At 41.3% G+C, this 14,687-nt stretch overlaps 1 protein-coding gene across 2 annotated transcripts in view; it reads right to left on the bottom strand.

The window, feature by feature from the left end:
* Positions 1-8,031, bottom strand: part of LMBRD1 (LMBR1 domain containing 1) — a 68,734-nt gene extending 60,703 nt beyond the window's left edge. For both annotated transcript variants that reach the window (XM_030236085.2, XM_050972294.1), the window contains exons 1-2: positions 7,901-8,031; positions 7,241-7,417 (exon numbers count right to left, since the gene is read on the bottom strand). In XM_030236085.2, coding sequence (XP_030091945.1) covers positions 7,241-7,417; positions 7,901-7,960 — 237 coding nt within the window. In that variant the 5' untranslated portion in view covers positions 7,961-8,031. The remainder of the gene's footprint in view (positions 1-7,240; positions 7,418-7,900) is intronic.
* Positions 8,032-14,687: the final 6,656 nt, after the last annotated feature.

Raw genomic sequence — 14,687 nt, 5'->3', positions numbered from 1 at the left:
AATTGGCGAAAAAAAAAAATCAACTACTGTCAAAGCCCTTTTCATTTCTGTATGCAGGCTTTCTTCAAACTGGTAAGATCAAACCCTTTTAGTTGTAAAGATGCACACACACTAACAGATATGAAAATGCAAATGAGCACACTACTTAAACATTGCTCACCTAAGACAAAGACATTTTGGCATTTGGTTTATCAGCTCTCTCAAAATTGCACAAAGTCATCTGGAATATGGGCTTGATGACATACCATGAACACTTTTTCAACTATCTCAGAAAATGAACAGCAACTTCCTTTTTCTTACTATATTAAGACTTCCAGTAGGTCAGTTTACATTAAGCTTTTAAAATTCACTGTATGTACTAAATTAGGTTGTCACCCAGCTGGAATTTGAGTAGAAAAATGCACATCCATTTTGACATTTAATCAGAAAAAAAAAAAGGATGAAAAATATTTTAGCAGAAGGGGCAGAAGCAACACCTGAAGTATGTCAGGTGCACAGTAAGCTCAGTCTTGGAAGACTGTCAGGCTCACACCCAACAGCATTTTCAAAAAGAAATTTCTAGGCATTTGTATTTAAATATACCACAAAAGAATTTGATTACGATAAGTAAAGAACAGATATAGAACATTTAAATTGCCTCATGTTATATATTAAGAAAATGCTTACATTAATCAAGCCTAAGGGAAAACCAAGACTGAACTGGACTGTTTGTATAGCTTGATTCCAAGTAGCTATTAGAAAAAAAGGTCTCTCCTATGCACAATGGAGACATCTAAAATGCACAAAAACCAAGAACAAGCAAGAAAAGCAACAGCGAGACCCAAAGTTTAAGAGGCACAGCCACTGTACAGAAGAGGTAGCTAGTAATGGAAATACAACAAGGCTTAGCTGCCCAAGCTGCTTCTCCTTCAGCTACAGAAAAGCATTTTTAACACAAAACAGATTAAGAATTTTAAACATTGCAATTGCTTTTCATTTTATTTTTCAAATTAGGTTGCATACAGAACCAGACAAGGAAATATACACTACACCATAGTAGAATAGGGAGCTGCTATATTACATTAAACAAACTCAAACTGCAAATGTGTACATGTCACCATTACTTACATCTGCCTCAGAATATAAACTTTACGTTACTCTGCACAAGAATATGTAAAGCAAGCCAATTTAATGGTATATAATAATTATCATGTCAGCTTTCAGTCAGCTGCCAAAGCCCCACATTTAAACAAACTACAAAGCAAAATGCTTAATTTAACTGGCAAGTTATCCATATGCACACACCATCAGCAACTCAAAGGCAGTAACCAGTCTATCTGAGCTGTTTCAAAGGCTACTGACAGCAGCACTGTCTTGTCAAAAGCAAGCACTGCTACCTAATGAGTATCAGAGCTCTGACAGTCTTACAACCTCTGGTGACAAACTAAGCTGCTAGGTATAAGAATTTACTCAACTAGTACATCCAGGACTCAGCTGGGAACTCATCTGAGCAGTCTCCTAGATCTAGTCTTTTTCTTTTCCATTCATTACAGCTGAAGCTTACAGTATATACAGCAAATGGCTTAGAAGCACAATAGATTAGGGAGGTGAAAATTCATACTGCCTTCAACAAACAGTTTAAGGTGTCAAAATGGGACCACAAATTCTCTTAGGACCTGCAGAATTCAGGCATTCCGCACTGTTGTGCTGTACTTCATTTTGTTCCATGCAGTTAAGCAAACACATATCACCTTTAAAATACCTGTACCAATGCATTGTACTGAGAGACAAGGGAAACCACAAACTGCAATGATACATACAATGAGCACAATGACCCATATTAAACTATTATGCTTAAGTATTTTGTACCATATGTTAAAGTGTAAAAAGTACATATACTCGTAAAATATTGCTATATAAGTAAAGATATAAAAAAAGCAGCTTAAGACACTTATTTTACCTAAATGCTAAAGCCAAAGCAAAGCTCCCTTAGAAGATTAATTTCATAATTATATTCATGGAAAATTAGTTACAAAGAACACTTGCTCCTGCATTAATCACTGAGCAGAGTATTTCTTCTCCCAGCAACTCTGTCCAGTTAGTGACTCATGTTAACATATTTTAACAGAACAGTACTATTCAAACTGTATAGATAACTTCCACAGATAAAACCAATGCAAGTTCATCTGACTTTCCACCATTTTTGGTGAGGAACAGCCACAAATTTTATTCTTTTGTCCCAATTAAATTTGACATCTTTACTGCCACTGCTGCACCCTGTAAGACTTTCATGAGTACTCAGGGAAGCTAGCTCCCATTCTCGGCAAATGTCCCTTAACAGAGCTTAAAGTTATGCAACATTACAGGTCTCAGTATTTGTGATGTTTCATCAAATGTAGATGAAGCACTCATTGTTGCGGTGTGAAGCAATATCCTGCCCCAGTTCCTTCTCAGGTGTGCCAACCTCTTCCTTCCCCTCCCCCTTGCCCCATTTCTGAAGTGATGTCCGTCAAGCTCTACATACCAGCAAGGGCGTCCTGTGATTGGCAGAAGTTCAAAAGATGTTTTTCAGACCTGGGGTCATTGGCCTATCCAGGTGTCACAGTCCCTTGAGACCCTCCCTATTCCACCTGGTTGGTGGCTCACCTATCCTTTCCCTCCACCCTCCCTGCGGGCTTAAAAGTCACTGACACCATGCAGTCGGTATTCTGTTGGAGCTGATACCAAGATTCAGAGCTCTGTGACCCTGGAATAAACTCTGGATTTAACCCTCCAGCAGAATCCGCTCCCTTTCCTCTTCACTGTCGCCTGAACCTTTTCCACTAGAGGTAAACTGAGTTTCCACTCGGATTTGTTCCGAGTGCCTAACTGCAACTTCCAGACAGCCAAAGGTGTCTCTGAGATGAAACACCACAGTTGCCACCTTTGGTCCAGAGCAGGGCCGGACGAGCCCAGGCACGTTCTACCCAGCAATATTGGGATTTTATTCCAATAACTCATTCTTCTGATTAGCCTCTCCCAAAGCTTAGACAGCAAAAGGAAGATGCAGTATGAAAGCCTGAAGACCGAGTCATAGCATGATATGAGAAAATTTAGTATCCAGATCTCAGATCTTCCAGCCTGTTACCTCCAAAATGGGACAGTGCCAGGATTTTGACTGCCAGATGGAAAGTAGCATCCAGAAACATGCACATCTCAGCCCCATCTGCCTAGCAACAATGTTCTGGCCAAGTATTATTGCTTCATAAGTAGTAATTCTTACTCAGGAAGGAGGCATGGTCTCAGTCAATGATAACTTCTCAGTTAACATCCTTCTAAAAACAAATACCATAGACATTTCTAGTGGTTTTGTATTCCGGGAATCTACATAATGAGTTGTTCCCCTCTCACCCTCCTAAGATGCAAAAAAACCTTAAATGATCTGCAAAAAGTACCTCCCATCAAGCAGATGCTACTCTTTGAATCATTAAGAGGACAACTGGCTTTCAACAGCTCATGCAGACACCCAAGGTTTGTGACACATTCAGTCTAAACCAAACTTAAAGAAGCCACTGGCTTTTAACTTCATATAGCAGCAGGAATTCATATCATACTTTTTAAAAACGAAAGGAAAGGTTTCACTACCTTCTCTGCCTTCTGCTAGAACAGTAGGAAAAAAAAAGACAGTACCATGATGTGGGCATCCCTGTTTTAAGCAGTCTTCCTGCTGCAAGACAGCATCAGCTATGCTTTAAATATTTATGAGACTTGTAGGTCAGACCTAGAGAACTTGGGTTCCAGCAACAATATTATGTTTTTAAGCTATGGCGAGGTTTTCTCTTCCTATGTGCTTGTTGTAAGTCCAACAAGTTTTCAGATCAAACAGATCAGATGCAACTGGATGCATTTGAAATCATTTGAAACAAGTAAAGCACTAACAGTGCTTACAGTCAAAACCTTTGAGCTGAAGTGCTGCTGTTGAACATTATCAAGACTTCACTTACAAGGTAATACTCAAGTTTTGATTAGTATTAAACCAAAATCCTCCTTTCCTACTTAACAGTGCTAGGAATCAAAGTAATCCCATCCTCCAGAAAAGGTGGATTCTACTGTGAATCTACTGTGTAACTACTGTGCAAAACTTACCAAAACCAAACCTTCTCAATTCACTCAGTATAAAAACTTTAAGATAATATTTGTTAAGTCTCAAAATGTGGTGAGATACACCATTGTGTGCTAAACACTACAAGCCACTTTCACCATAAACAATAACTTGTAGTAACTGAAACATGCATAAACAGTATCTTAACAGTCCTGTTGAAATGAACAAAATCTCAAGTTAACAAAGGCTGACCAAGGCATAGCACACAGCCCTTGTCAAGGAAGGCACTTCAGAATACATGATGGAAAAGGGCTACACAACACTTTAAAGTGAATTCCTCCAGAAAGCAGCATAATATTCACAACCTTCAGTAAAAGACACTCTGCTTGGGGATTACAGGTCAGCCAATCTTTGTAGCCAGGACATGCCACCTTCCCTTGTCACAGAACACACACACAATTCTCAATGAGAACTTTAAACCATCAAAGCCTTCAATTTAACCTCTGCTGTTAGAGTAATGTGATTCTCCCTAGGTTTGCTACAAGCTTATTCATCTTGCAAACCTTCAGCTATATCTACAAGTTGACAGTATGCTCAGATACATCAAAAGTGAACTGAAAGTTCACATTTAGTACCTCTTTCAAGTTGAGCACCCTTGTTTCTCATGACTCTTAACGCTGATACCAGTAATTACAGCTGGGACATAGAGGAAAAGCGTACATACAGAAGCAGATTTTTTTACTTAGAAACTGGATAACTCTTTTGGCATCAGCTCTGAAATCATCCTGTTAGAGTTTTTTGATGAACTACTAATTTATCTACAGAGAATATTATCCACATCTGCTACCTGGATCTCCCTCAAAAAGTCACTGAGAAGATTAAAGACTTCACTCACTCTGCCCATCCAAAGCAACAAAGGTTTCTTGCCAGAGCCATAGTCCTTCAGACCCCAGCATCATTTATAGGGTCTTGGAAGTGTTGGGTTTGAAAGAATGGTCCAGAGAAAGGACAGTAATCTACAGGAAATATTCTAAACACAATTCAGTCTACCCTACTTGCAAAACAATGGCAGGAAAGAGGCACATGTTACCAAGGACAGTTTAAAAGCTTTAACAATTCATGAAGAGCACAGAATCATAGACAATACTGAATTGGAAGGGACCCTCAGGATCCATCAGGATCACCACCCCCAGTCCTGTGCAGGTCACCATGTGCCTCATTTTAAGATGTTGTCAGCCTCCTACCTCATTACCCCTTAAACTGGAATTACCGAATCAATAAAGCTGTGCTTACCTATAGGTTTGTAGGTTCTGACTGATTTCAGATTCACTCAACCTAGAAGGCCACATTAATATTTCTATACCATAATTTCAACACCTGTGTTTGGATCAAATGCATTAATGCCAGTAGATCCCCTGTTATTTCTGCAAAGCTAGAAACTCAATTCAGCTGAGACTTAAAAGACACAGAAAAATGCTTCTTCAAGGCAGTATGGAGCAATTGTATTTTAACAAGCCATAAGAAGTACCTACAAACATTAAGAACTAAGCAGGACAAAGAAGCCTCAAAAGCTTAGGGAAAAGGGTACTTTACAAAAAAAGTGTTTACCACAAGCACGAATGTTTGCTCTCAGTACAATTTTTAAATAGAACCTACCCACCTCACCATATCACAACATGTGTCCATCAATAAGGAATTCTAGCCCACGAAAAACAGGATTTTAAGTAGTTTTCCTTCTAATAATTGTATTTCCTTAAGTAAAAATTTGTAGTGACTGCATGACCACCTTTGATGACCCATTCTCACAGGTTTGCTTCTATTCAGACAAAGTACACATTAGCAAAAATGTATCCTTTGCAGCACAGAATTCTGCTTAGTCCCCACTAGATACGCATTTTTCAGCTGGACCTAGTTGCACCATGGTTATTTCTCTAGATAGTCAAGCTCAATGTATTTAAGACTACTATTTTCATTGAACTGCAAGAATCCTGACACATGAAAGATTGCTTCCATCATCTATAAAACCTTTAATTCCAAACAAGCAAGGTCTGAAAACACAAATTTTCAGAATAACATGGACTAACAGCTTAATTTATTCTGTATTCACCATGAGCAATAAAGATGACAAAAAACACATCACAGCTCAATTCTAAAGGCTTCTGATAACTTGCATTTATATAAGCACCAACCAAAAAAAGCACTGTAATAACTGCAAGCTAGTTTTGAAGCACTACACTGATCTGGCAAGACCTCTATCTTCCTTGGGAAGTAGGGCAGGAAGGGAATACAATCTGGTGTGGAGGCATTTAGCTGTCTCCCACTCTCTCATTTGTTTCAGGATCATAACTTTTACAAGAGATCCAGTAAGGCTCCAAACCCAAGTAAGTTGTTATTGAAGTTAGCTACATGCTCCAGTTTGACCTCTTGTTACTCACAATATCCTCACAAAGACACCAGGTCAATGCCTTCAATAATTCTTCTTGAAAATTCAAGTAATATTTGAAGCATTGGAAAGATCTCCTGCAGAAATGTTCAGAGCAGATGACAGCTAGTCATCTCATTAGGAACTCATTTTGCACAGCAACCCCCTACAGTTTATAAATGCAGTAGTTTAGTTAAGGCTTTATCAGCCAAAAAGAGACACTACAGCGTTTCCCTCTGCCAAGGGTTCCTGCAGCTTTCAAAATGCTTGCTAATTCAAACCTTACATTGCACATAGAATACCACAGTAAATCTTTGTAAATCTTTACATGTTCCAGTAGCAATTTTTGTTTGCTGACAATTAAAATAATCCTAAATTACAAAGGGGCAATACAGTCAGTTTTTCAACAAAAGAGCAACAAGTTTTATTCTACAATGCCCCATCACAATGCACTAAAAAGCAACACTTAAGCAATTTGTTTATATCTTCAGGACGGTATATTCACTCTTATGCACAACAGAAGGAACAAGCATTTGGAAATGAGTAGAATATCAGAGAAAGCATAGAAGTCGAAATTGAAACCCAGTACAAATACCAGATATGTTTTGTGCAGAGTACTAGTACTCAGCTTTGAGAAAAGTCAAGTCACTAAAACAGGTATTAGCACTGGTTTCAAACACTTTCACAATGCAGGAGGATCCTTTTGAAACACAAGTGCTTGTTTGGAAGAGGCAATTAACATTTTTTAAAGTCCATACCTTAAATGTACCATTTGGGTTTTTCATGTACGAGACCAAAAATATGTCCACTGGCAGGAGTGCTGATGTGATAAGAGCGACGGCCAAGGCAAAAATTGCTGTTATGGTAGAAATCACTTCACTTTCCCGCCGACTCTGATACTTGCGCACATAAACCCAGGAGAAAATTAAAATGGCCTGAAATACACAGGGAAAAATACTTACGAGTTGTAAAATAACAATATCAGCAAGTAGGTACTGATGTTAGACCCTGTACGGATGCCTGGCATAGCATCAACACACCTTTTACCTGAGCACTCAGCACCAGGGTTATACTGACCACACAAAAGTCACTCTTCCTTAAGAGCAGCTCGAGCAACACCACCAGCAATCACACACGGAACACGCGAAAACACAAACAGCGCGGCTCGCCGGGCAGAAGGGCAAGGCAGCCCCCGCTCCCAGCTCCGGGCTCTGCCCTGCGGCACCACGGCCGAGGCAGCCGCGGGAGTCGCACGGGAGCACTCGCGGCCGGGGCAGCCCCAGGGGCACGGGCGAGGAGACCGGGCGGGATGCCCGGCACTGGAACAGCGAGCGGCCGTAGAAGGAGTAGCAGCCGGAATAGGGAAGGGGAGGGGATGTGTGAGGGGGCCGCCGCAGGGCGGGAGAGCCGCCTCTCACCAGCAGCGCCAGGCCGAAGAGGCACCATCCCGTCAGCAGGTCAGACGCCGCCGCCGCCATCTTCACTTCCGTCAGCGGCAGCGCGGCCGCCCCGCCGAGGCGGCGCTTAAAGCGGGGCGGGCTCGCGTCACCGCGGCAACCGCCCCACGCCGCGTGACGTCACGCTCCCGCCGCGGCCCCGCCGCAGCCCGAGCTCCCGGCCCGCCCGCGCTGCCGGCCGCGGGCGAGCGGCCCTTCCCCGGGGGCAGAAGTGACGGGACCCGGAGTCCCCCGGCCCCGTCCCGTGGCAGAGCGCAGTCGTCGGGGGGCAGGAAGGGAGAATGAGGGTGATGAAGAGCTGTCCTCACCTCTTTCTCCCGAGAAGGGTTTGCCCGTCCTTCCCTCCTGGGGCCGGGAGGCTGAGGCAGGGCAGCGCCCGGTCCGAGCGGACTCTTGCCTGAGAGACAGCAGGAGGGGAGGAAGGGGGTTTGAGAAAGGGTGAAAGGTGCGATAAGAGGTATCAAGCACTTTCAATCCTTTTGGTTTTGCTTCTTGCTGTAAAAGTATCTAAACCATGTCCCTGCGTGGCGCCGGGCAGGTGTGCGGGCGGTGCCGGCGCGTCAGGACCGCTCCCGAGGGGCTGTGCCGGGAGGGTGTGCGGGAGCCCCGCACCTCCGTGCCCCTGGCCCGGGCTCGACTTAGCCGCGATAGTGCCAAACTTCGGGCAGGATCCCGTTCTGGTGGGAAGCCTCGCTTCGGAACGCCGTGCCCGCTGTGAGGGCAGCCGTGGGCCGGGAGGGGTGTGGGGTCAGGAGGTGCCTTGCGGAGCTCGTGTTCCCGAGTGTGGATTTGGTGGCACGGGGAGTGGGAGACCCTCATCTGCAAGGTGCTGCCGCGTGTCTTAGTCACTACTTTGCTGCATGCATACAATCATGGAGTCCGAGGTTGGAAGAGACCTTTTAAAATCGTCCAGTCCGACCGTCCACCCGGCACTTGCCACTGTTACCCCTAAGCCACTAAACCTCATCATCCAGCAGCAGATCCAGACGCCTCTTGTTGTACTTCCAGGGATGGGGACTCCACCACCTCCCTGGGCAACCTATTCCAATGGCTGACCACCCTAACTGTGAAATTTTTCCTCGTATCTAATCTGAGCCTCCCCTGTCTCAGCTTAAGGCCGTACGGCTGGGTGCAAAGGGGTCTGCCTGCCTGCAGGAGTGCCCAGGGATAGCCCGGGGCCCCGTCCGGAGCGTGGGCTGCTGTGCCGGCTGTCTGCTGGGAGCACAGGCAGCTCAGGAGGGGTGATGTTTAAGAGCCTTGCTCGTTCCTCAGCCTTGGTACAAGGGGCTCAGAGACCTAAGCAGGCAGGGGTGGCCACGTTCACGTCCTGAAACAAGAGATACGTCTTCTATGTTTCCATTTGCTGTGAGAGCAAGTGTAGTCGTACTAAGTAAGAGGGGGTTGAAATTCAGACTCTTTTGTTTGTAGCCTTGCGAGAAGAGACTGATTTGAGCAGGGGGAGCTCAGCCTGGGAGGGATGAACTTCCAGATGCTGTGAGGCCAGTGGGGTGATGGGAGCTCCTGGTATCAAGAATGTTCATGAGCAAAGTGAGAGGTCAGGTAAAGGGAAGGACTTCTTGTGGGCTCATAGCCTTGAGAGATCTCTCAATGAAAGGGCTGTGAGAGCCTTACACAGGCTGATTTTTGCCCCTGCTAAGTCTGAATTTGTATGGGGGACCATTTATATGAGACAATAGTGTGTGGTGGTGCTTGTGAGCCATAGCCAGGGCATCTGAGGTGTATGCTCAGGTGGACAAGTTCTCGCGTGGTGGAATAGCTTTGTTACAAAGCGGCTGATAAGTTTGCTGGGCTTCAGTTTGCAGTGACAGTGTTGTGACAGCACTCACAAGCTATGCGTGGGATGGTTGGGGCAGCAGGAGTTCGGATAGGCTTGCAGCTTTGCAAGAAAGGGTCCTGTGCTTGGGAGGACAGGAGAATTGGAATCTTTGCCTCAGAGCAGTGGATGTGAGCTGTATTTCTCAATTTATTGTCAGGGTAGTGTGGAAGGCACTGGCATGTGGCAGCATTCATTAAACGAGTGATAATGGAGCTGACAGGGGTTCTGGAGAGCTTGTAAACCTTGCAGGTAGGTACCTGCAGGGGCTGTGCTGACTCATAGAGGGAAATGTTGCTTGCAGGGGCAAATACCTGTGCCATATATTAAGTTACTGTGAGAACTGTGCAGGTGGGAGCAAAATGAAGTGAATATTCACAAGGTGCTTGGATGGTTGGTTATGGGTGCAGTTTTTAGGTGAGCTTGTAGCATTGCAATGAAGGGTCTGCTGGTGGAGAAGTGGTATTTTTTGTGAGGCTCATTCTGGAGGGGCAGGTGTTTGTGCAGTGTCTTGTTTGGTGTGAGGCAGGGGCAGTAAGCGGGTGGCTGTGCAGTGGCTGTGCAGATCATAAGCTATAGTTCATGACAATCCAGGTGACCTTGTAGTCAAATAAAAAAAGCAGCAGATACTGTTTAACTATAATTAGTTACAGGTCAGTAAGCATACTGGGTATGTCCTTTAAGTTGCTGGAGATTTAGGGGTTTTTCTTTGTATATTTTACTATTAGTGTGTGTGTGTATTATCTCCACCACAGAAAATATTTCCCTGGATGTCATTACTATTAAATATGTATGTTGTAATTCAAAATTGCCTAAGAACCCATGAAGAATTAAAACCCTCAAAGAACTACATTAAAAATAAACTAATCCCAAGAGGGAAGGGAAGTAATTTGCCCTTGGAGTATATAAAGTTTTTATGTTTTGTACAGCACACCTTTACCAATAAAATATTGATATGCCAAACATCAGGGACCTGTAACTGTTTAAGAATTAAGGCTGCTGTTAAAATTAAAAAAAAAAAAAAAAAAGGAAAGCTATAGCTCTACGCTACCACACGTTTTTTTGTTTTGACTCAAATGGTAACATGAATATTTAATTTGCTATAATAAATAAGCCTTAAGTGTACTTCAACATCATAAAAAAATCTTTTTCATTCTAAACAGCTGAGTTCATATAGTTTAACAAGGACTAAAAAAATAAAAAAACAACCACACAAAATAATAGTTTCCACTAACAGAAAATCCAGTCTTTGAGTTTTTTGCTAAAATCTTCCTATATTTTTGCAGTAAATAGTAATATTAAAGAAATTCCCATAATTCTGCCAGATCTATTCTTTTTTGGTAAATATGGTTGATGACCGAGGTTTAATTGGGTAGTGGGCAAGGTTTTCAAGGTTTCAGTAAAAAATGTCATGTCCCTGTGTGCAAAATGGTTAGTGGTAATTCATGGTTTAAAGGAAGAACTCCAGTGTTTGTTGGAATGGAAGTAATGCTTTTAAGTACAGTGCAGGCAAAATGGAAGTTTTTCTTATGTTACCACTATGGTATCTGAATGTGTTTGTTTTTTTCAATAACATGGCACCACTAGCATTCTGAATGTTTTTTTCTTATTCCATAAAGTTCAGGGTTTATAAATTAAAATTACTTTATTCCTTATTTAAATAATATTAGCAAATCTTTATCTGAGGAGTGATCTACAAACAAAATTTAGAGGATCAATTTATTTTTTTTACCATTGGGAGGGACACTGTAGATGTCAAGTATAAAAACAATACCCCAGTTTAATGGGTATTACACTGGGATACTCACATCGTCTATTGTAAACCTTACAATATTGATAGCACTATGCTTGAGGATAAATTGTTTAGATGTTTCTTGACATATCATGGCCATGTTTGTGTTTCTCAGTCACTGTAAACAGCTTCTAAGATGGCTGGATGTAGTGTCCCAAGTCTACCTGCATTTTACTCAATTGCAATGTTATGACATGGGGTGAAAATGAGCAAGGACAGAACAAAATTACATAAGGCAGTGGGTCAGTAAGACTAATCAGTGTGAGACCATGGATCAGGAAATAAGAAATGAGGCAACTGCTCACCAGCACAGAAGACATATTTCCACTCTACACAAATAGAAGAGGAGGTGAGAAGAAAAAATGTACTTTTTTCTGCAGAAACTTAGTGCTTGAGAGAAGGTAGGTGGTATAAGCCAGCCAGTGAAGTAGCATCATTAATACCAAAGTTATTGATCACCTACAAGCTGAAAGCCGGTGTGGTGCCACATTGAGAGCATGGGATCCTCATGGTCAGCAGTGCTAATGTTGGCTGTGGTGCTGTGCACCAGTGCTGTGTTTCCAACAGCCAGGTTAAGCTAGCATGGCATATAGAAAGACCTCAGCAGTAATCCCTGTTGTGCTGTTCTCTATACTTCAGTAGTGGATGTGTCTCTTTTTCTGCCTACACGCAGAAATTTGTCTTGTGCTCTTTCATGCTTCTTTGCTCTTGCTAATGAAAGCTTTTCATCAGGATGCTATCATGTGCAGCAAGATCAGTGAATGTACTAAAGAGTGGTAGTGGATAGAAGTACTTGTGTAGGGCATCATGTATGGAATCAAGAGTGAGAAGAGTATAAAAAATGATTTCTGTAAAGGTTTTCTGGGTGTGTTTGTAGCAGGGGTTGATAACTGCAAGCTAATAATTAAATGCCTTTTTAAAAATTTCTATAGTACATAAAAAACAGGGAGCAATATAGCGAGTCATTGAGACAATGTGTAAATGAAAATAGAATGAGTAAGTCTGAAGAGAATGCTGATACTCCATTCCTCAACAAAACCTTATAGGCATTGTCATGGTAGTAGCCATAGTGTGAAAAACTTAAGAATTACATCAGTGGACTTCCCAAAATAACATTCTCCTTACCCACACAAGATGGTTCCACAATGCCAAAAAAAAGGATTAAAATAATTTTCTGTTATAATGAAAATACAATATTTTAAAAGAAACTTTAATTATGTTGTTTACAAAATAAAATCTTTGTCTAAAAAGAACTGTTACAGTAATTCTTATGTATATTGGAAATACATCCAAACTATAGAAAATAGTCTAAGGTACTACTTAATAACTTGTGGAATTTACTTTTAATAAGGTATTCATGTGGTATAAGAGAAAGAAGATGATTGGTATTATAGAAATAAAGTATATGAAACAAGACACCATCTTCATTTTGACCAGGACAAGGGATTAGAATCATGCTTGAACTGGATAGTGTACATACCAACAGGGAGCAGGTGGTCCTTCTCACTTGACTGAGCTGCTCGTGTCACCACTTGATAATCCCCCAAGTTTCAAGGGGGCTGGAAGTGTGTGGGCTGATGGCAATGCCATAATTTTAAATTCCCTGCTTAACTCTACTTGTTTGGGTTTTTTTCTCATGTTAAAAGAGAAGATAATGAAACTGGGTTTAGCAATATTTCACAAAATGTCATGGTCTTATACTTGAAGGTGTAATTATTCTTTATGTTATGTGGCTGAATCCAGTAAAACCTGTAAACCCTTTGGCTCAAAACACATTGGACCCAATATTGTCCAAGTATACAGAATTAACCATTGAGAATAATAACAATTTTCTTTCAAGTGCTTCAACTTCTGTGAATAATATTGACTGTAACTTCTTGAAATGTCTTTTGTTTGATGTGATGCTGTATTTCATTTACCACTACTGCAGATCAAGCTAGATTTCTGAGATTGGTGGGTCATGCATCTCTCTTCCATCACTGTAATTCAGTGCTTACTTAGTCTTACTTAACCAGTAGCACAGCTTTAGGTTTCTTCATAAACACCAGTAATAGTTAATTTTCACTCTATGAGTATGATTTTCTGCCGTACCCACAAACTTGGATGTCATTTATTGCTAGTTTAATATAGAAAGAACACGATGCCACCTTCACATCTTTGCTGCTTGTATTTCTTTATCCTAAATTGTTCCTTGTTTCAAGATCCTCAGTCATTCCTGTTTTCAGACTGCTTGGATTTAGTGCAGTCTATCATTCTTTTTCACTAAGAGAAACCTCATTTTTTCTTTAAAGCTTTTTCAATATCAGTATTTATACTGATGTATCAGTGACTCAACATTTCATGAACATTTCAGTTTGACTTTAACTTGGCTTAATTCTTATTTTGGGTAAGAATAGGGAAGAAAACAGTTTTCAAAAGAAACAATGATTTAGTGATGAGGAAAAGAGATGGTTCCATTGGTTTGGCAATAAGGTTTTCTCAATATTTAGTGGAATTGAGGGAAAAAATGCATGAGGCGGGTAAGTATACAGTGATGTTCTCCCCAGCATACACATTAGCACTGGCACATTATTTTTTGGGCAGCTCAAGTTAAGGGCTGAATCACCATTTCTGGAGCCTAAAGACAGGCTTTCTGTGCCATCAGTTCACTTTCTGTGTCTACTAAGCATGGCCTTCTCAACAAGAATCCTATAATAAATTCAATGAAATAATTTATATAAATAATTTATATAAATTTGTATAATCACCATATATAATAATTGAAGTACTTAAAATGGCAAAGCCCAGTTCCCAAAGCATGTGACTTTCTAACATGCAAAGAGAAAACTGGCATAGTTTGGGACTAGTAAAACTCTTCATGAAAGCACAGAACTGTCACAAGGTGGAGAGGAATAGCTAATCTTTGCACTAAGATGTGTGTGTATTTTCTTGTGGTAGTATTGAAGAAGGGTAAAAAGGGGTTTTTTAAAAGTCTTTATTTATTTTGGAACAGAGGTCATCCTTCTAAAGATTGCAACATGCAAATAAAAATAAGAAGTTGAGTCAGAAATTTAGAATAAATCTACGGAAGAATTTAGAGTGGTTTTTTTTAATGAATTACTAACAGCTGCACAGTAATGTTT

This window comes from Serinus canaria, chromosome 3, assembly GCF_022539315.1.
Source record: "Serinus canaria isolate serCan28SL12 chromosome 3, serCan2020, whole genome shotgun sequence".
In the NCBI taxonomy this organism is placed as follows: domain Eukaryota; kingdom Metazoa; phylum Chordata; class Aves; order Passeriformes; family Fringillidae; genus Serinus; species Serinus canaria.
This window is presented reverse-complemented; position numbering and strand designations above follow the sequence as displayed.